Source organism: Chenopodium album, chromosome 18 (genome assembly GCF_948465745.1).
Source record: "Chenopodium album chromosome 18, dcCheAlbu1.1, whole genome shotgun sequence".
NCBI lineage: Eukaryota > Viridiplantae > Streptophyta > Magnoliopsida > Caryophyllales > Amaranthaceae > Chenopodium > Chenopodium album.
Genome location: NC_137851.1, coordinates 9053958 through 9073114, shown reverse-complemented (window position 1 = coordinate 9073114; position 19157 = coordinate 9053958). Strand labels below are relative to the sequence as shown.

The 19157-nt window shown below is 36.6% G+C and overlaps 2 protein-coding genes and 1 pseudogene across 8 annotated transcripts; 1 reads left to right on the top strand and 2 right to left on the bottom strand.

Annotated features, from left to right (window-relative positions):
- The first annotated feature begins 323 nt into the window (after positions 1–323).
- LOC145591414 (nuclear poly(A) polymerase 4-like) lies at positions 324–9121 on the top strand. 7 transcript variants are annotated; one of them, XR_014102310.1, is made up of 14 exons: positions 324–887; positions 983–1060; positions 1810–1917; positions 4461–4523; positions 4662–4823; positions 5549–5662; positions 5759–5821; positions 5897–6226; positions 6313–6477; positions 6602–7549; positions 7638–7745; positions 8279–8315; positions 8456–8538; positions 8702–9121. XR_014102310.1 is itself a non-coding variant. In XM_081647856.1 (13 exons), exons 1-13 carry the CDS (start codon positions 753–755, stop codon positions 8461–8463), a joined length of 2319 nt encoding a protein of 772 aa, XP_081503982.1. In that variant the 5' UTR covers positions 324–752; the 3' UTR covers positions 8464–9121. The 7 variants fall into 7 exon arrangements, 4 of the variants coding, with proteins under 4 accessions (XP_081503982.1, XP_081503980.1, XP_081503983.1 ...); XR_014102311.1 differs by having other exon boundaries at positions 325–887; positions 8459–8538; XR_014102309.1 differs by having other exon boundaries at positions 8279–8538.
- Positions 9122–10004: 883 nt separating this feature from the next.
- LOC145591747 (uncharacterized) lies at positions 10005–15359 on the bottom strand (annotated as a pseudogene).
- Positions 15258–17445, bottom strand: LOC145591413 (large ribosomal subunit protein eL6). The gene is made up of 4 exons (XM_081647853.1): positions 17111–17445; positions 16907–17013; positions 15745–15926; positions 15258–15627 (listed from the first exon to the last, which is right to left on the bottom strand). The coding sequence occupies exons 1-4, from the start codon at positions 17365–17367 to the stop codon at positions 15472–15474; spliced, it is 702 nt and encodes a 233-aa protein (XP_081503979.1). The 5' UTR covers positions 17368–17445; the 3' UTR covers positions 15258–15471.
- Between the last annotated feature and the right edge of the window lie 1712 nt (positions 17446–19157).

Sequence of the window (19157 nt, the reverse complement as noted above, 5' to 3'; positions counted from 1 at the left end):
TTTTAACTCAAAAAGCGTTTCAAAACTTGCCCAAATCCGTCCTATTTGCCCTATTTTTAAGTCGGGTTAGGGACTGGGCCAATGTTAATCACCTCTACTTAGAGGCTCAAAGCACACAAAATAGTAAATTTATACCAGTAACTCCAAACTAAATCGGACCACAAACGCCCCTACTCAATGATATTTTTTGTGGTGGGGTGAAATAATAATGATTAAAAAATGTTGATATTTTTTTTTGTTATACTTGTACAAAGAGAGTGGGGTCTAACATAGTAGTACGTGCCTTCGCTTACCAAACACGGCCTAACATCAGAATTCACACTCTCTTTGACCTTCCTTTTTCCATTTTCCCCAGATTCTTCTCCCCTTCTTCTTCTCTGTCATCTCACTCTTCAGATCTCTCTCTCTCTCTCTCTCTCTCTCTCTCTCTCTTTCCTCTGTCTTTGTCCCATTCTTCTCCCTCTTACCAAATTATTTCATCAATCATCATAAACCCTTATAAAAAAACCCAAATTAAAAAAAAAACCCAAAATTATCTTTACTCCCATTGTTGGCAAATCTATAAAGCTTAATTTCATCACCCATTTCTTTTTTTTGTCTTTTTTTTGGTTTCTTTTACATCCCTTTTCTGGGAAGAGAGAATGCTTCATTGATGCTCAATTTCGGAAGGAATTGAGCTGTTTTTCAACTAAATTTTCAATCTTTGGCGATTTAGGGTTAGGGTTTTTGATTGGGATTTTGGCGGTGTTCAAATGGTTGGGGGATCTGATCAGCAGCTTAATAGTAGTTCTTCTTCGTTGCCGGCGAAAAAGCATGGGATTAATAAGCCGATTTCACTTGCGGGTCCCACTGAGATTGATCTTATGCGCAATGCTGAATTAGGGAAGGTAATTGCTTCTTCAATTTGGTTTTATTTTAATATTTTTATGCTCTAATTTGATGATAATTCTTCATTTTTAAATAATTGATGTTGATTTTGTAGTTTTTGATTGATTCGGGGCTATATGAGAGCAGTGAGGAAGGAGATAAGAGGGAGGAGGTCCTTAATCGGATTCGGGAGGTAAATATCTTCCTTGAATTATCGTTTTATTATTGAATTATTGATATTGATTGCTTCCTCTCAATTGTTTTTGTTTTTGAGGTTTATATGTGAATGTCAATTACTCTGAAATTATGTACTTGTAAGGTTAATTATGTGAAAGCTTGTAGTTTTGTCAATACAGTAGTACGGAGTGATTTTTCATAGACAATTAATCAGTTTATTTTGAGATAAATTTGTGGTCAAATTCTAAGTAATAGATGACACATGGTTTAGATTGGCGGGACAGAGTAATTGCCTTATGTGCTATGATTACTGATGTAGTGATATAAGAATGGCTTTCACTTTCTTTTTGGTATGCTGAATTCTGTCTCGGTTGAATTGCATATTAGCAATATATAGCAGTTGGTAATCAGGTGAAGTGCATTTTGGTGGTTATAATGGTATCGTGAAGCAGTTGGATCAAAATAGTTGTAGTTCTTGATGCCCTTGAAGTTTTTATTTACTGTTCTTTATCTTTGTTGTTAGGTTAGTCTCTATTTTTCAGAATTGGTTGAGTACTAGATTCCCATGCCTGGAATTTCTGATTTTTAAAATTGATTGATGATCATTGCATAACTCACATGGCAGGCTAAGAATTATTTTTCACAATAACAAGTGAATGTGAAAGGATTTTTTTGTTGCATTGCTTTTTTCACAAAGTTATTACATGGAGCTATAATTTATGAACAGAATACCAGTGTAAATTGTTTTTATAATTTGTCATGCAGATTGTGAAAGGTTGGGTAAAGCAGCTGACTCGCCAAAGAGGATACACAGATCAAATGGTTGACGATGCGAATGCTCTCATTTTTACTTTTGGGTCATATCGACTGGGGGTAATTAGTTTTTTTATTCTCTAATTTAAAATGTTTGCCTTTCTGCTGCACCATGAGTCTTCCTTACATCTCCTTTATCCCTCTTTTGTGTTATAAATTTTCATTTATTCATGAAAAGAGGATAATTATTGTCATCTCTTATTGTTTAGATCCCTCTGCCAAATAGTTGTAAAATTTATACAGATGTATAAGCAAGTTAATCTCTTCAGATAACTGTGAAGGATTGGGGATGTTATAATTTTGTTTGGTGTGTATGGCCTTGTTTGGCAAATGGCTGTTGACGGTTGGCTGGTTCACTTGGCTTGTTTGACTAGCTAGAATGTTGGGCTATTTATAATGGCTTTTGAAATTGACTGTTTAAGCTGGCTGTTTATAAAAGTGTTTGGTAAATTAATTGTTGGTTGTTGGCTGTTTGTTAGATAATTTGTGGGCCAACAAGCCAAAAGCTAACAAAAAAGCTACTCAAAGCAGCTTTTTCATTTTGGCTTAAAAGCCAGCTTTTTCGCTAACTAAAAAGCCAATTACCAAACACATTTTTTGGCTGTTTGACCACCTAAAAAAGCCAAAAGCTAACCAAAAAGTCATTAAAAAGCCATTTACCAAACATGGCCTATATGTGTGTATCTCACTAACACTTGGGGGGGGGGGGGGGAATACATCGATCACTTATTTATTTATTTATTTATTTATTTATTTCTTAATTGATATCTGTGTGTGGAGCTTCTAGTGCTACTTTTTTTTGGTTTAATTTTGGAAACTTTGATGGATACTGCGATAACACCTTTAATGCTCTTCTCTTTGGGCTAGATTAGGTTAATCCAAACAACTATCATTGAATGTTTGGAGTCTTTTTCCTATCAAAAGGGGGAGTGAGTGGAGACTATCAAATGACTTGGAGCTGTTGGTGCTATTGGATGAAAAGACTCAGAGCAATACCACTAGAATTTTTTGTTGCTTATTAAGGTTTTGGTTGATGTATAAAGTGTAAGTGCCTAAAAAGCCCTAGTTATACTTCTCTAATGTTGTGAGAGAATGTATCCAATAAGGCAATTTTTGCGAGTGATAAAACTTGAAAGCATATCCGACTGTCCGTCTAGTTACTAACTTTCTCTTCAATAATATAATTGGGCCTATTTTTTCTTTTGTTTGCTGATAGTAAGCTTTTCTTCACTTTCTTTTTATCTTCCCTATTGCCCCCCAATCAGTGGAGAAAGTGTTTAAACCTTTGACCTCATAGGCATACTTAAGACTCGTGGCTTATCTACTTTGGTTGGGATTTCGGTATCTTGAATTGCCTTTGTTCTACTTTTTGCCTTGAATGCAATTCTTGTCATTATGGCCAGTCTTATTGACCGTAGCTTCTTGCCATATGTATCGACTCTTTGACCAAAAATTAAGACTGAAATTTCTATTTTTCAGACATCTATATGTAGCTCAACAAATTTCTTTCTTGTTCCTTGCTGAACAAACTAAGAATTCTTTTTCTCAAATATTAAGGGGTATTTTCTTGTCTGAATTTTCTCTCTTGTTTTCATCAAATAATAGAGAAAATTTTCTCTGAAAATCAGAGAAGGATATCATTCACTAAGAGAGACCATGTTTGATGAATCCTACCACTAAAGCTAAAGAATAGGCCCCTTATTTGACCTTTTGATTGGGAGAGGACAAAATGTTTTAGAGACATTTGGCCATTCAATAAATTAATAGATTAAGTGGACCCATGTGGCGGAACAAGGAAGGGTTATAGAAAATTTTCATTTCCATTAAGAATAAACCTTTATCCTCTCCCATCAATTGCAGCAATGAAGCTGACAAGTGACAACCCAGCTGGAAACTAGCTCAACACGAGTTCAGTTGTCCAAATTGAGTTGATTGTAGGGTGTTTACATTTGAGTTAAGAAAAGTGAGAGTTGGGATCTTAGCTTGAGACATTTGAGGGCTCATACTGGGTGCGCCTGGTAGGGGAATATTGATTTTCTTTTGTTTGTGGTGGGAGTAATTAGTTATTGGTGGATGATGTTTTTTTTATTAATGACAGTAAAAATAGGCAGCACTAATGTAGATTTAGCAAGGTAATTAATATACAAGGCAACATTTCTTAAAAAAGGGAAATGCTGCAACAAATATAGAACTTCCTAAAAAGGTTATGTAATTTTTTTTTTTCTTGGTGACTAGGAAGCTTGTTTTATATATATATATATAATACACACGTGTACACGACAAACACATAATTTTTTTTTAATTTTTATTCTATACTTGCAATATTTTCTATTTATGTTTGGCGATGCATAACTTCAGTTGTTGTTATCATTAATTATGCATTTGTAAAAATTATAAAAATTAAATTTCAGTTACTTACACATTGGGAGGGGTCCAACAAAAATCACATGAGATATGACTGTTTTTCTCCAAGTATAAATCACAAAAAGTAATAGAAGTAGAGTGTGTAAATAGTGTACACTGTAGAAATGTTGCAAGTAAAAAAAAAACACAGAGGAAGTATATTGTTATAACAAATTAAGATAACTTGTGACTTATGGCAGGTACACGGACCTGGGGCAGACATTGATACCCTGTGCGTTGGGCCTTCGTATGTAAACCGTGATGTAAGTAATGATTGTATTAGTTGAGATGTTATCATCTGGAAAATGAACTTAAACTTGTTTAGTCATTTTTTTGAGGCTATTATTGCTCTTAGACACACTTTAAGGAGACACTCAACCTGTTGAGGTTTTGTCATTCAGGAAGACTTCTTTATAATATTGCACGACATTCTGGCTGAAATAGAAGAAGTCACTGAGCTTCAGCCAGTCCCTGATGCTCATGTCCCTGTAATGAAATTCAAATTTCTAGGAGTTTCTGTTGACCTCCTCTATGCAAGTGTTTCGATGCTGATTGTTCCTGATGTAAGCAAAATGCCACTCCATATTTTTCTATTACTTGGATTATTTTCTTTACCCCTTTTTTTTTTTTTTTCTTTGTTTATTTTGACCTTGAATCATTTTATATTTGCATGTTGCTGTATACTTTCTACTTGGTTTTTGTTGGTTACTCTTGAGAAGACTATAAAAAAGAATAAAATTATGCTTCTCTATGTTCTGTCAATTGTTTGTCATTTGGATCCTGTATCTTATTTTGAGAATTGTAATATCAGCACCCTCCCAATTGTTTGATCTACCATCTTTACTCTATTGTGTTATTTTCCTTTTTCTGTGGCTCCTAGAGGATGGAACCAGTGCATGATATTAGTTTTTCATTCTGGATTTCTCATCTGCATAAAATATCATAAAGTAATAAGGTATCACACCCTCTGCTGCTTCTTTCACTTGTTATGAGAATGCAGATGTTGGTTTTTCCTTGAATGATGTGGCTCGCATTTCTCCTGTTTAGTGTTGTCTTCTTGATCCATGGGCCAGAAAAGTCAAGACGCAGATACGTGATGTGCTGTATTGTGCTTTATACTGTTGAATATGTTTAGCCGCTGAAGATTTATTTCATGCTCTTATTTGGTTATGCGCACTTCAAATGTGGTTAAATAATCGTGTAGATTAGTTTCATAATGTAAACGTTTTCACACTCCTTTATTTATGTTGATTTGTTTACTATTTTACTAATGTTAATTTTTTTCCAGGACTTGGATATATCACAGGGTTCCGTACTTCATAATGTTGACGAGCAAACAGTTCGTAGTCTGAATGGATGTCGAGTTGCGGACCAAATCCTTAAGCTGGTTCCTAATATTGAGGTGAATGCTCGATATTCTTGTAGCCAGTTTTACTTTTTTTTTTTTTTTTTTTGCTGTTTTTGATGATGCTTCTTAACCTCTGTGCAATTGCTATAGCATTTCCGGACAACGCTAAGGTGTCTCAAATTTTGGGCTAAGCGACGGGGTGTCTATTCAAATGTAAGATTTATCTTGCTTATCAGTGACAAATTGGTTGTGTAGTAGTTTGAACATCTCACATTCCTCTGAATGTAGGTGACTGGATTTTTAGGTGGGGTGAACTGGGCTCTTTTAGTTGCTAGAGTATGCCAACTATACCCGAACGCAATTCCTAGCATGTTACTATCTCGATTTTTTAGAGTTTATACTCAATGGCGCTGGCCAAATCCTGTGATGCTCTGTCCAATTGAAGAGGAGGATCTTGGTTTCCCTGTGTGGGACCCTCGTAAAAATCCTAGGGACCGCACTCATCATATGCCAATTATTACTCCTGCATATCCGTGCATGAACTCTAGCTACAATGTCTCAACAAGTACACTCCGTGTTATGATGGAGCAGTTTGAACATGGCAATAAAATTTGTCAGGTAAGAGCATATGTGATTCTTTTGTCTGTCTTTATCCCCTTGATGATATGTTATTTATGGATTTTTGTGCATGTGTCCCTGTGCAGGATATTGAGCTGACAAAGGCCCAATGGAGTACCCTCTTTGAGCCATACCTTTTCTTTGAGTCGTACAAAAACTACTTGCAAGTTGATATCATTGCAGATGATGCAGATGATTTGTTGGCTTGGAAAGGCTGGGTAGAATCTCGACTTCGGCAGCTTACCTTGAAGGTAATAATTGCTTTAGCTGAACTTTCAAGTTGGACCTGGTACCTTACGAGTTACGACTTTACGTCTCATTAAGCTTGTAGAATATTATATGTTATTCTTATTGATTATTGCTTGTAATCTGCAGATAGAGAGAGACACATTTGGCATGTTACAGTGCCATCCTTATCCATATGAATTTGTAGACACATCTAAGGAATGTGCCCATTGTGCTTTCTTCATGGGCTTGCAGAGGAAACAAGGGGTGAAAGTCAAAGAAGGTCAGCAGTTTGATATTCGAGGAACTGTTGATGAGTTCAGGCAAGAGGTTAATATGTATATGTATTGGAAACCTGGCATGGATATATTTGTGTCGCATGTTCGTAGAAAGCAGCTTCCTTCATATGTTTTTCCTGAAGGCTATAAACGACCTCGAAGACACATGAATCAGCAGGTTGAAAAAATGTGTGGTGATGCTGAAGGGAATATTCCTGGGTCTACTGATAGACCACTCAAGAGGCGTACGGATTCTGAGATGGGGGATCTGACACCATCACGTCTTGAGAAGAAGGCATCTATCAGTCCGCAACGACTGGAAACTCTTTCTCCAGAGTTCAATTCTAGATATTACACTCCGTCACCTTTGAGCTCTACCTCAGACATGCTTTGCCACGTGCAAGATACATCATCATTTTTGGATGGTGACACAAGTATGAACTCACACAATGTGCTGCTAGACAGTTCCATTCATAGTACCATTCCGCTGGAGAAGCAGGATATCACTGATAATATGTCTGTGGTTGATAATGAAGCACGTACAATGGATGCGCTGTCGCAGGACGCCTCCAGCCAGGAGAATCTTGCTTCATTTGACATCTGTAATAGAATTATGGATGCTTGTCTGGTTAGAAAGGATGAAGAGATTTCTGAGACTCAGAATTCTCAGACTGAATCTTTCCGTAGAGCAAAGGACCTAATAGAGAGGGCTGCAAAGGATGATATTGATGAAGTAATAGATCATCGTGAGCAGACCAAGGGAGCTGAAAATGAGGTCCATTTTGTGTCCAGCTCTGGCACTCAGACTCTCAATCATGAGGTGAGTTACTCTGTTATGAGGACTTTGGGTTAAGAAACTGGCAGATGGCATGAGAATAGTAAAGTTTCGAAATTAGTGAGGGAAAAAGGGGTCTTTGCAGGATGATCTATGTGGGGCTGATCCTGGTTTGCATTCTGATAATGGATATCTGGGCGGGACTGATGTTTTGCAGGGTGGATCGACGGAAGAGCTAGAGGTTTGAGGCTTTCATCATATCCTCTTGTTTATATTTAATTACTTCCGACTTTTTTTGTTGTGGTTTTGTTGTCAGTCTCTTTTTTCATGTTTTCACTGTTTAGGATGTGTAGACTTTGGCTTGTGTGAAAAGGAAGCTCTTGCCTTTAAGCACTTCTGGGTTCTCCTATATATTGATGCCTTCCTCCCCCGGTCTGATCTTATCTCTAGTTCTTTTCAATCAAAGAAAGGACAGATCCTGAAGAATCAATCTTTCATTTTATTTTTTATTACTCTATTCTATTGATCAGTGTTGTAATATTTCGAATCTGCATTACCATCAATCTATTTGTAGAGTATCTTGAAGTTTCTTTCTAATGGCTTTTCTAGCCGTCTCTTCAGCTTTTTTCTAGCTACGAACATGTAGATTCAATCAGTAACATATGTTACTGGTCTTGGTTTTGCCTAGGGCCCAACAATTGTCATTTGGTTCTTTGATTATCTTCCTTATTGTTGAACCTAACAACAATTTTTTGTACTCTTGTCGTTTTGTAGTCAAGTACTGCCGTCGGCATGGCTATAGAAACTCGAGGTAGAACTACATATTCCACAAAAGTTGTGCAGAAGCCAATCACAAGGCATGAAATTAATTCCTCGTTCTCTTTTTTTTGCAAAATTTAGTGACCACGTATTGTGTTGTTTGGTGGTTCTCTGGCCTTTCTTTTCTTCTAGCAGGCTGAACCTGAGATTGATGGCAACAGCATATTAGAGATACTCATCTTGAAGCACTTGTAAATAACAGTCCAGCAGCTTCGGTAAGTTTCAAAAATTTACTGCTGGATTAAATTATGGTTTTCCAGGTGCACTGGAATCTTGTCGTGCGGAAGAAAAGAACTGCAATTTTCTGAGTTCTCATGCCCGTGATGCTCCGATCGAAAACAAATCCGTGACGTATGTATGGTTATGGATGTGGTGTAGTTCGTGCGGATCCCTTGTAGCAGTTCTCTCTATTCCTCTAGGCAGCTTGCTTGTTCAAAAGCTGCTTCAGAGCGTCACAAATGTTGCTGTGGATGTGGGAAGACTGTGAACCCTTAACCAGGGTCATCGGCAGGAGATACCTGAGACCAGATTTCAATGGGATATCCGCTACATCATGTAGGAAGTGAATTTCTGTATTGTAGCCATAATAAAAAATGAAAAAAAAAAAAAAAGAAAAAAAAAAGCTGAAAAATGGAAGTTTTAAAAAAGAGGTATATTTCAATGAAGAGTGACTGAGAAGTGTGATTTGTTGCGGCATTAGTGCCTAGATTTTAAGTAATGAATTTAGTTGTAAACTTGGGTTATGTACCATCTCTGATGAGATTATAAAAATGTTAGTTCTGGATTTTTCTTCTTTCACCTGGCTTGCTGCATATTCTGACTTTGATGTATGAATTTAGTGGATGATAAATGTGACGTTCTCTATGTTTAGTTGGTTCAACATTGATGGATTTATACAGTGGAATTTATTTTTATGTTTTGCTGTTCAGAAATACATGTAAATACACTGGTTTACACTTTATATGAATTTCTTATTTGAGAATTGAGAAAGTTATATGCATGCTAAAGTTTCATACAGCACGAAATTATGGAGGGCATACTGGTGGTGTAAATAACTCCTAATTTCGCCTCGTGGTCTCGTGGATGTATGACTTTTCATGGGGTGAAAAAAACTGAAAACCTCAATGCTCTTGAAAACAAGTAATTCTTTCCTCTTGAATCCGATGCTACTATCAAAGAACAAGGAGAGAAGGAAAATAAGAATTTCGAAAATTATTTGTTGCTAATCTTCTTGTGAATGTGAACCGGAGAAGGTTGACCAAGAAATGTTCAAAGGGTTGAACTTTTATGCTTCTGGATTTCCTTGACTAAGGACTACTTTGGCAAGTCTGCCTACCAGTTTTGATCTTTCTTCCTCCAACTTCTTTTTTCTTATCTTTCTCGGTATAGGTTTGAACCTTGAAAAATTCAGTTCATCGGACAAGATCAGATTTTTGTAACGTCTTCACTTTCGTATTAGGAGACTAGTAGTTAGAAAATACACATCGAGACAAATAGAGGATTTTCTGTGCTTATTCTATTTAATAGCTGGAAAGGGAAAGTTGTGGAATACTGCAACAACTGTAATGAGTCATGGAACTGTATAATCTAACTCATAACTTGAAACAAGATACAACAAAGGGAAAATATTTAGTGTTTTGGTTATTCTAATACTAAGAAGTATGTGTTATTATGAATGGAAGACAATATTTTCTGCACTTCCTGTATCTAGCTCTAATCGAACTTAAGTGTCAAGATATCCTATGTTAAGTGTCCTGGTGGAATTTATACAACTACACTACTACAGATAGAATTCCCACCCCCAAGAAGAGGGGTAATTCCGCGCTCATTCCTTGCCTTAGCTCTATCTAAATCTTCTAGATTGCTGCATTGTTCAAGTATCTGTAAAACCTGCTTCATTGATGGCCTTGAAGAAGGTAATGTGCTAGTGCACATCAACCCAATCTTGAACACATTGTTCATCTCTTCTAAGTAGCAAGACTCCTGCACTTCCTTGTCGAAAACATCCTCAATTTAATTACCTTCACTGTAATGCTTCCACACCCACTCTGCAAGGTTTGAGTGCTCATCCCCAATGTGGGGCTCTTTTCCTGTCACTAGCTCAAGTAAAACTACTCCAAAGCTGTAGACGTCGATCTTCTCATCCACCATGGTTGTACAGCAATATTCTGCAAATAAGTTTCAGACAATAAACACTTTGCTGTCAGTTTAATAAGTAGTTTGGATGTATTGTCAGAAATTATCTTAGAAATATAAGCTAGATGTTTCATTACCTGGAGCCATATATCCGAAAGATCCAGCAACAACAGAGACTGTGTGAGATTCTCCTGGGTTAGCCAAAATCTTTGCTAACCCGAAATCAGCAATCTTGGCATTAAATTTGGAATCTAGCAAAATATTACTGGATTTCACATCTCTATGAACAATAGGAGGTGAGCAATCATGGTGCAGATAACTTAATCCTTGAGCAGCATCAATAGCAATTTTCAATCTAGTAGGCCAGTCCAAAACTGCATGATGGACCGACTCACTAATCGATGAATTGGCTCGTCTTTTACTCCCATGGATCCACTTATCCAAGCTTTGTTTCTCCATATACTCATACACAAGCAATTTCGAGCTTTCAGTTGAAATACAGCAAAGTAACTTCACTATGTTGAGATGCCTTATTGTACCTAGAATTTGGACCTCAGCAGTGAACTCTTTTTCGTAACTGTTGCTCTTATTCCTGCTGTTCGATATTCTCTTAACTGCGACAACTTCCCCTGATTGATTAACCGGTATTCTGTAAACTTTGCAGGATCCTCCAAACCCAATAACGTTCTTCTCGATTAAGTTATGAAGGATCTTCTGCTCTGTGAAGTGTATCCTTTAGGAAAGAGGTCAGTTTCCAAGTATCGCGTTCTTGCTTATTTTTTCTTTGCCTGATTTCACTTATTATAACCACCATGAAGTATAATATAGCTAGGAAGGCAACTATAGTAAGGACTATAATTAAAGCTAGATATTTTGAGGACAACGTTTTTGGGTTTTTTTGATGAACTGAGCATTTTGGGAGGTCTAAAATTCTATCATCAGAGCATAGGTTGGTGTTCAAGAAACTAGCCTTGAATACACTGTTATCGAGCCCATATGGTATCTTCCCAGTAAGCTCATTTGAGGAAAGGTTAAGTGAATTGAGCACTAAGCTGCCCAATTCGGGTGGTATTTGGCCAGAAAATTGATTATCCGACAAATCAAGATAATTAAGAACAGGCAAAGAGCCAAGAACCGAGGGAATTGAGCCAGAAAGCTTGTTATAAGAGAGATTCAAGCTGTTCAAGCTTTGCCATGAGATAAGTTCTGAGGGAAGCTCACCTGTGAGTAGATTTCCACCGAGCAAGAGAGTGCTAAGGCGCGTAAGGCTAGTTAATTCCAATGGAACAGTACCTGTGATCATATTGTTGCTTGCTGCAAACACTTGTAAATTTCTCCAAGTGCTTACACTTGATGGAATTTTCCCTGAAAATCTGTTGTTGCTGATTTCCACGCGACTCAAGTTCCTAGCCAAATGCTCAGGAAGTTGGCCTGAAAATTGGTTGTTGCTAAGTCGTATGGTCTGAACATGCTGCAAAGACCATAAGCCTTTAGGAATTTCTCCTGAAAAGCTGTTGTTATTGAGTAAAACTACAACCAAAGAGTTGCATTGGCCTAGAGATGCTGGGATTGTCGTATTCAGATAATTGTTGAATGCCACAACACCTAACAACATCCTGTTGTAGCAAAGATTCTCGGGGAGTTTGCCTGTGAATGCATTATCTGCCACCTCAAAGCGCTGTAGTTTCGAGTGTCGGCCTAGTTCTGAGGGAAGTGGACCTGAAAACTGGTTGCTAAACAACTTCAGTATCTTCAAAGAAGGAAGCAAGCCTATACTTGGTGGTACTCTTCCATAGAATTGATTCTGAAATAAATTCAAGATCTCTAATTTTTGCAGATTTCCAAATACTTCAGGGACAGTTCCTGTCAGATTGTTGTTCGAGAGATCGATTTCCTTCAAATTCAAGGAGCTGATCGAGGCTGGAATCCCCCCTGATAGCCTATTTTTATACAAGTACATATATGTCAAGTTCTTGAGCAAGAACAACCCACTTGGAATTTCGCCAACTAAGTTGTTTTCCACCAAGTCTAAACGCTCAAGGCTCTTTAGACTAGCAAAATCATTAGGAATTTCACCAATCAAATTGCAATTTTCCATCCAAAGAAACCTTAAGCTCTTGAGCCTTCCAAATTCATTGGGAGTTTTCATAGGAGTAAATGAGTTGTTAGTTAACGCCAATTCTTCTAGGTTCTCCAAGTTTCCTAGCTGCGAAGGAAATGTGCCATTGAACAAATTGGAATCCAAATATAAGGTGATCAACCTTTCGAGTCGACCCAGTGAAGCAGGGATACTACCAGTGAAATTGTTCTCACTAAGATGAAGGTGTTGAAGATTAGGAGAAAACTTATGTATATCATTTGGCAGTTGCCCAACAAAGTAGTTTGAAGCTAGGACTAATGTTTGAAGCTTGGTGCAATTATATAAAAAAAGTGGGGAAATTACCTTGGATGTTATTGTTTCCAAGATCAAGGAGGGTGAGATTTTTGAGATCACATATGGACGAAGGGATCTCTCCGTTGATGTTTTGGCTATTCAGTGAGATTCCGGTTATGCTTTCGCTACCAGTGCAAATTATTCCGGGCCAATGGCATGGGGAGCTGGTTGAAGTCCACTGTTGCATTGAGGGTTGATTACCCCATTGCTGCTTGATTTTCAGCAGGATTGCCTGTTCTGAGACCGGATTTTCGGAACTAGCCAGCAAGGGAAAGCAAGCCATGCTGAGATATAGCAAAGACAGCAGGACTTTTGTAGGAAGTAAGAAGAAATATGACATTTTCATAAGGTTGTATACTAGCATAGAATCATGCAGTTTATTTTCTGCAGTTTTATCAACAAGAACCCCTATAAATTATAAACAGCTACCCATTCATATTTTGTTCATAGTCAAAATATCAAAATTTCTAGTCTTTGTTAAACTTGAATGACGAGTCAAAGATGGATTTGAGTGAGCTTCTCCACACGTTCCTAAAGAAATTGGAGTCAATACCAGAAAAAAGAGGGAATAGACTGATTTTGTTGTTGGTTGAAAAGAAATACAGATGATTATTAAGCATGCTTACTCACCGGGTTTATTCATTACCAGTAGTCCAGTATCATTATCATCATTTAGTAATTACCATAACCGTTAACTGACACGTTTTATAAGTTAATTTACCTAACTGTTAGTTAATTGAACCATTAAATATAGCGGTTAACAGTTACGATTACTATTACATTTTATGTACTACCTCCGTTAACAGTTATTTGCAACGAAAGGGACATGCGCGGACTCCTAGGCAAAAGTTTTAAAACATGATTATTGAAATACAAGGGTAGTAGTTAAGTATTAATCTAATTTTAAAAAAAACCACAATTAACCAAAATCAATAAACCACCAAAATCAGAACCCACAATCACCACCACCACCGAAAACCCAGAACCCACAATCACCACCACCACTGAAACCCATAACCCACCGAAAACCACCACCACCACCACCTTCAACCCAGAACCCACTGACAACCACCCCAACCGAAACCCAGAACTCACGAAAACCACCACCAACAAACCGACCAAAACCACCACCACCGAAAACTCACCCCAAGAATTGAATTAATCCCAACCACCACCACCACAAATTGAATTAATCTCAACAACACCCACGAAACCTAGAACATCACCTAGACCCCCGACATGCAATCTAGATAGAAGATGGGGAAGATGAAGGAGTGAGATGGAACCACCACCACTAATTAAACCACCACTAATTAAACCACCACGAAACCCAATTAAACCACCACGAAACCCACATGCGACCACCTCCACGAAAGAAACCAGACCCACCCCCACAAACTCACGCCATCCTCATGAAACTCACGCCACCCCACAAACCCAGATTCCAAACCCGTAAAATCGAGACCATTTTTCCAGATCTGAATTGAGTATCCTTCTTCAATTCATGAAAAGTGGTTGAAGGAGGAGAGAGAAAGTTAATGTTGAAAGGATAAAGATGTAGATATTAGATTATGGAGAGGAAGAGGAAGTGGATGATGAAAGAGGAGAGAGAGAGATAATGGGGAAGATGATGAAGATGAATGATTTTGATGAAATTGAAGAAGGGTGAGGGATAGATGATTCTAATGAAATTGAAGAAGGGTGAAGGTGATGATGAAGCTGAATGATTTTTGGTGAAAATGCAAAATGATTACAATAATCAGATTGTTAGGTAAAAAGTTAAATCAAGTTAATAATTTAATTAGATGTCTAAGTTGTTTAAGTAAGGGTAATATGGTCATTTTGTTGACAAAAAGTTACTAAATTTGGAAAGAAAAAAATTTGTTGCACATAATAGGTAGCTTCCCAAAATGGCAAATGTTGCAAATAACCGTTAACGGAGGTAGTAAATGATTAACCGTTAAGGAAAATATAAATAAATACTTATGTAAGTTAATAATCCTTTACAAATCTTTATCAGTTTATATAACCAACTAAATGGAACTTATTATGGTTAGTGGTTAAAAGGTTAACAGTACGGTTAACCTAGTGTGAAGTCTGTGAACATCCCTAGCAGGCTAGTAATACAGAGAAATTTCAAAGTCGTTTATTCAAGACTCAACCAGATGAATCATCCACATATTCCCTCAACCACACTAAAAATGCCCTGCAAATAAAATATTCTTAATTTCCTATTTATCAAATGCTTGCAAATAACCACCAAAGAGACAGTTTGCTGTTTGCCAACATGTAATGCAACTCCCACCGCAAAATCAAAGTACGGAGTAGCAAAAACCAGACATGTACTGATGTACTAGTACCACAGATCAGTAACAGGTTACTCTTGAACATTAAAGTATCTATATGAAAAGGGTCAACCAAAGAATACTCTTTGATATATTTCATATCTAAATACATGTAAGCCATGTCTACTAGAAAATGAGACTAAGGAATACAGGAAGTACTACCAATATGCAAGCATTCAAAATAACAAAAACACAGATTAACAAAGCAAAATCAACGATCCAAAACTTGCCCCTTAAAAAACCAACTCATGTGGCTTCATGCCTGCCTTAAGTGAAAATCTTGCAGCTAAGTAAGCTTTCAAGTCAGACACTCCCTCAACTGACTTCGCAATCAATGCATCAACAGTTTTTTGATCATCCTTCTTCTCTTGCGGAAGAACATTTTCCTCCTGCATTTTACGACAGAAAACAAAGATGAGTCGGAAAATACATATTCAGCTTAGAAACAATAGCCAATTTTCAACAACAAACAAGAGCAAGAGGATGCATGAGGCAGAATGTCAAACCTTCTTATCTGCTTCAAAAAACTCCCCCTCTCCCTTCTTCTTCTTCTTCTCAGTCTTCTTGGCAAAGTATTTGTCATCAAACTTCTCCAAATTAACTCCAGAAATGTCAACCTTTGTCGAGGTGGCAATCACATAAGCTTGGTTCACACGCCTTAGGGGGACACCGTTAATTTTGAAAGGTCCTGTAACACTACAAAAAATTAGTAAATCACACAAAAATACAAGCATTTTAGTAGAGCTCTTACATCCATATATATTTCAAGATTTGGACTAATATACAATTGACATATTAAAACATATAACTTGTTCTCTTTGACTTATTTCCAAAGTCACACAAGAACATTTGATTTTTGTTCTTTTTATTACTCATTAATAATAGAAGGGAAGAGGTTAGAAGTAAACAGGATGAATAATTTGACACTGCCCAACCGCAACCCATGCAAATATCTAATTCCCTCCCCACTTTATTATCCTTTTTGAATGATCTAATACTTTTAAGCTTATTCATACAACATTCCAATAGTATTATACGAAGTAGCTCATTATAGAAAAGAGGGGTATCATCAAATTCAATTGATTGGATTTAATTTAGGGAAACTATCGATGATACAAGGAAAGAAGTTAGAAGAGAGAATGTTGAGAGGGGAAAGAAATGGTGACGGTGGTGGGAAATTGGCAGGCTCAAGGTGGAATAGCGGTGAAATAATAATACATCAGGTCTGATTTGAATGATGACTGACTAATTGTAAGCATGCACTAGCAATACACCATAATTTCTTAACCCCAAATGAAGCTGCATTACAGGACATACAAGAATCCACTTGTACTTGCATAAATTTCCATTTTAATCAAATATAAAATGACTCTATTGGCTTTGATCAGATTAAACTTTCAAATTACGATTTTAATAGAATTTCAAAAGCTAGAGGGGTTAACAATCTAAGTGCTAAGCAATTTATGCAAAATGTAAACCATAATTCGATCACTACCTATCAAGCAAGCAAACAAGGAAGATCATTCATCTACTATAACTCCTCGAAAACAATTATAATCAAACAATTAGCAACATAAAGCCATATATTAGTCAATCTTCTCAACATTAACGTTTCAATCACAGCATTATATATATATAATTAAAACAGAATTAAACAGAGAAACTAACCAGTAACAAGTAGCAATCCAGAAGAAAGCTGCTTTAAGAAGACGACTCTCTTCCCCTTAAACCTCCCAGCAAGAATGATCAAAACCGTACCAGGTGTAATACTCGCTCTGAAAAAAACAAAACAAAACAAAACCCAATTCAAACATTCAACATCACAACCAAATCCTTTGAAAAAAAAAAAAAAACAATCGAGAAATAACAAACCTGAGTTTAGCAGGCTTAGGGTTGCGTTTGTTAATCAATGGCTTTTTGACATCATCAGCAGGGTAGAACTTCGAGGTCTTCTCAACTGACTTAGCTTCAGCAGGTTTAGGATCATGGCGAGGAAAAACGCCGCCGTTTTTAGCTTTGATAGCCCAAAGACCACGTTTGTGGTACATTTTTGATCGGGAGAATTTCCCGACTCCCTTCACCAATTCTGGGTTTCGGGTTACTCGTGGTTTCCTCTGCTTCGCCGCCATTGCAGATGTCTGAGCTTCACTCTCTCTCTTTCTCTCTCCTCTGAACTTGATATGCTGCTATGGAAGTATAAAACTTACCCTAGGGTTTTCAGATACTTTGTTTTATTATGGGCTGGGTTGGGCTTATATGGGAGAGCCCATGTTGCTCTCAGTGGTCTAGTTGTTGAAGACGGGTCTCGAGACCAGTTACATATTCGTGGTCTCTCACTCAGAATTGAACATTTTGTTAACTGAACATATTTTACAATAATTTTGCATTTCTCAATAATTAAATGTTTATTTTCATACAGTATGATGTTCATTTTTATAAAATAAATGTTTATTTTCGTGTAGCATAATGTTTATTCGTATAAATAAACATTGACTTTGTTAGGAGAAGGATTATCCAAGAAAGCTTCGGTGGACACCAAGAATTGGGTCTTTAGGGTGCCGGATCCACATATCCCCACCATGTCGACGACAATACCACCGAGCTCCGACCATCAGTGGCGGAGTTATGGAGGTGACTGCTCATGATATGGCGGGGAGTATGTGGCTCGTAGTGCTACCGTCATTTTTGGATGAATTAAAATGTTTGGGGAGAGAAAAAGGTAGTGGATTTGGAGGAAGATGATAACAAAAAATAGGTCAACACCACCACCACGTGACTAGGTCAACGCTGGAGAAAAGTGTGGTCAACATTCATTTTCCGGCAGTAGGTGGTAAGTTGCAATAATTTTTTTTTAAAAAAAAATTGATGGTTTTTAGCAACATTTTTTTAAAAGGTGGTTTTTTTAAAAAAAAATAAATAAAAAAAAGATTTAAAAGGTGATTATATGCAAAGTTTCCTTATTTTTGTATTATCTACTACATATATTGTTTGTCTATATTATTGGAAAAATATTTTGACCCTATATATATGACCCTACCCAATAAGGGCTTGTCTATTAAAAGCCTTTTAAACTTGATCCAAACCCTATTATCATTGGACTATTCTATACTTTTATCCAATAACCAACTCTCGGGGTTTATAATAAAACTAGTTTTTTGGCCCGGGCGCTGCCCCGGGTCATTGTATGCATATAAAAATACTATATTAAAAAGGAAAAATTAGAAAAAATAATCCCAACTTTCATTTATTCTGGAATAATCCGAACTTTGGGGGGTCTTCTTTTTCTTCAATCCCAAATACCGGTTACCGGTTGAATGAGTTATTTATTTATTTATTTTAATTAAAGTGACACGTGTCACGAATCAATTGGCTAAAAAAATTATAAAAAAAATTTAAAAACAAATTAAGAACAAAACCCACCAGCCAAAGCCCAACCACCTAGCCAATCCGGCAACTGCCCATGCCAGCCACCTACATACATTGGTGGTTTTATAAAAACAATATCGACCATTTGTTAATTATTAATTAATATGAAGTAACTAAATATTATATCGTATCATTAAAATTTCTTCTAGTAACAAATTTCTTAGTTAAAAAAAAAACCTTTATTTAAATTTGGGTTACACATTTTAATACTTAAATATAAGTGTATAACTTATACTAAAGGTTGAGTAATGGAAAAAAATGAAATTAAATTTATAATTATATTGTTGTCAAAATATACGCATATAAGTTGGCTATTAAAATTTTTGTATTTATGAACATGAATAACTCTTTTTAATACAACTTTATTATCATAAGATTTGTTGTTGGAGTAATGGTTAGAGTTTAACTTTAATGAAGATGAGGTCATGGGTTCAAATACTATTGCTCACAAATTATTAATTTTTGTGTGGAAACATTGATGATTGGAAACATT

Coding starts and splice junctions, on each gene's coding strand:
- LOC145591414 (XM_081647854.1), top strand. CDS start 753: ATGGTTGGGGGATCTGATCAGCAGCTTAATAGTAGTTCTTCTTCGTTG. Junction 1,918..4,460: donor TTGGGTCATATCGACTGGGG/GTAATTAGTTTT, acceptor GACTTATGGCAG/GTACACGGACCTGGGGCAGA. Junction 7,550..7,637: donor CTCAGACTCTCAATCATGAG/GTGAGTTACTCT, acceptor TGAGGGAAAAAG/GGGTCTTTGCAGGATGATCT.
- LOC145591413 (XM_081647853.1), bottom strand. CDS start 17,367: ATGGCGGCGAAGCAGAGGAAACCACGAGTAACCCGAAACCCAGAATTG. Junction 15,927..16,906: donor TGGATTGCTACTTGTTACTG/GTTAGTTTCTCT, acceptor GTAGTGTTACAG/GACCTTTCAAAATTAACGGT. Junction 15,628..15,744: donor TTTTTGAAGCAGATAAGAAG/GTTTGACATTCT, acceptor CGTAAAATGCAG/GAGGAAAATGTTCTTCCGCA.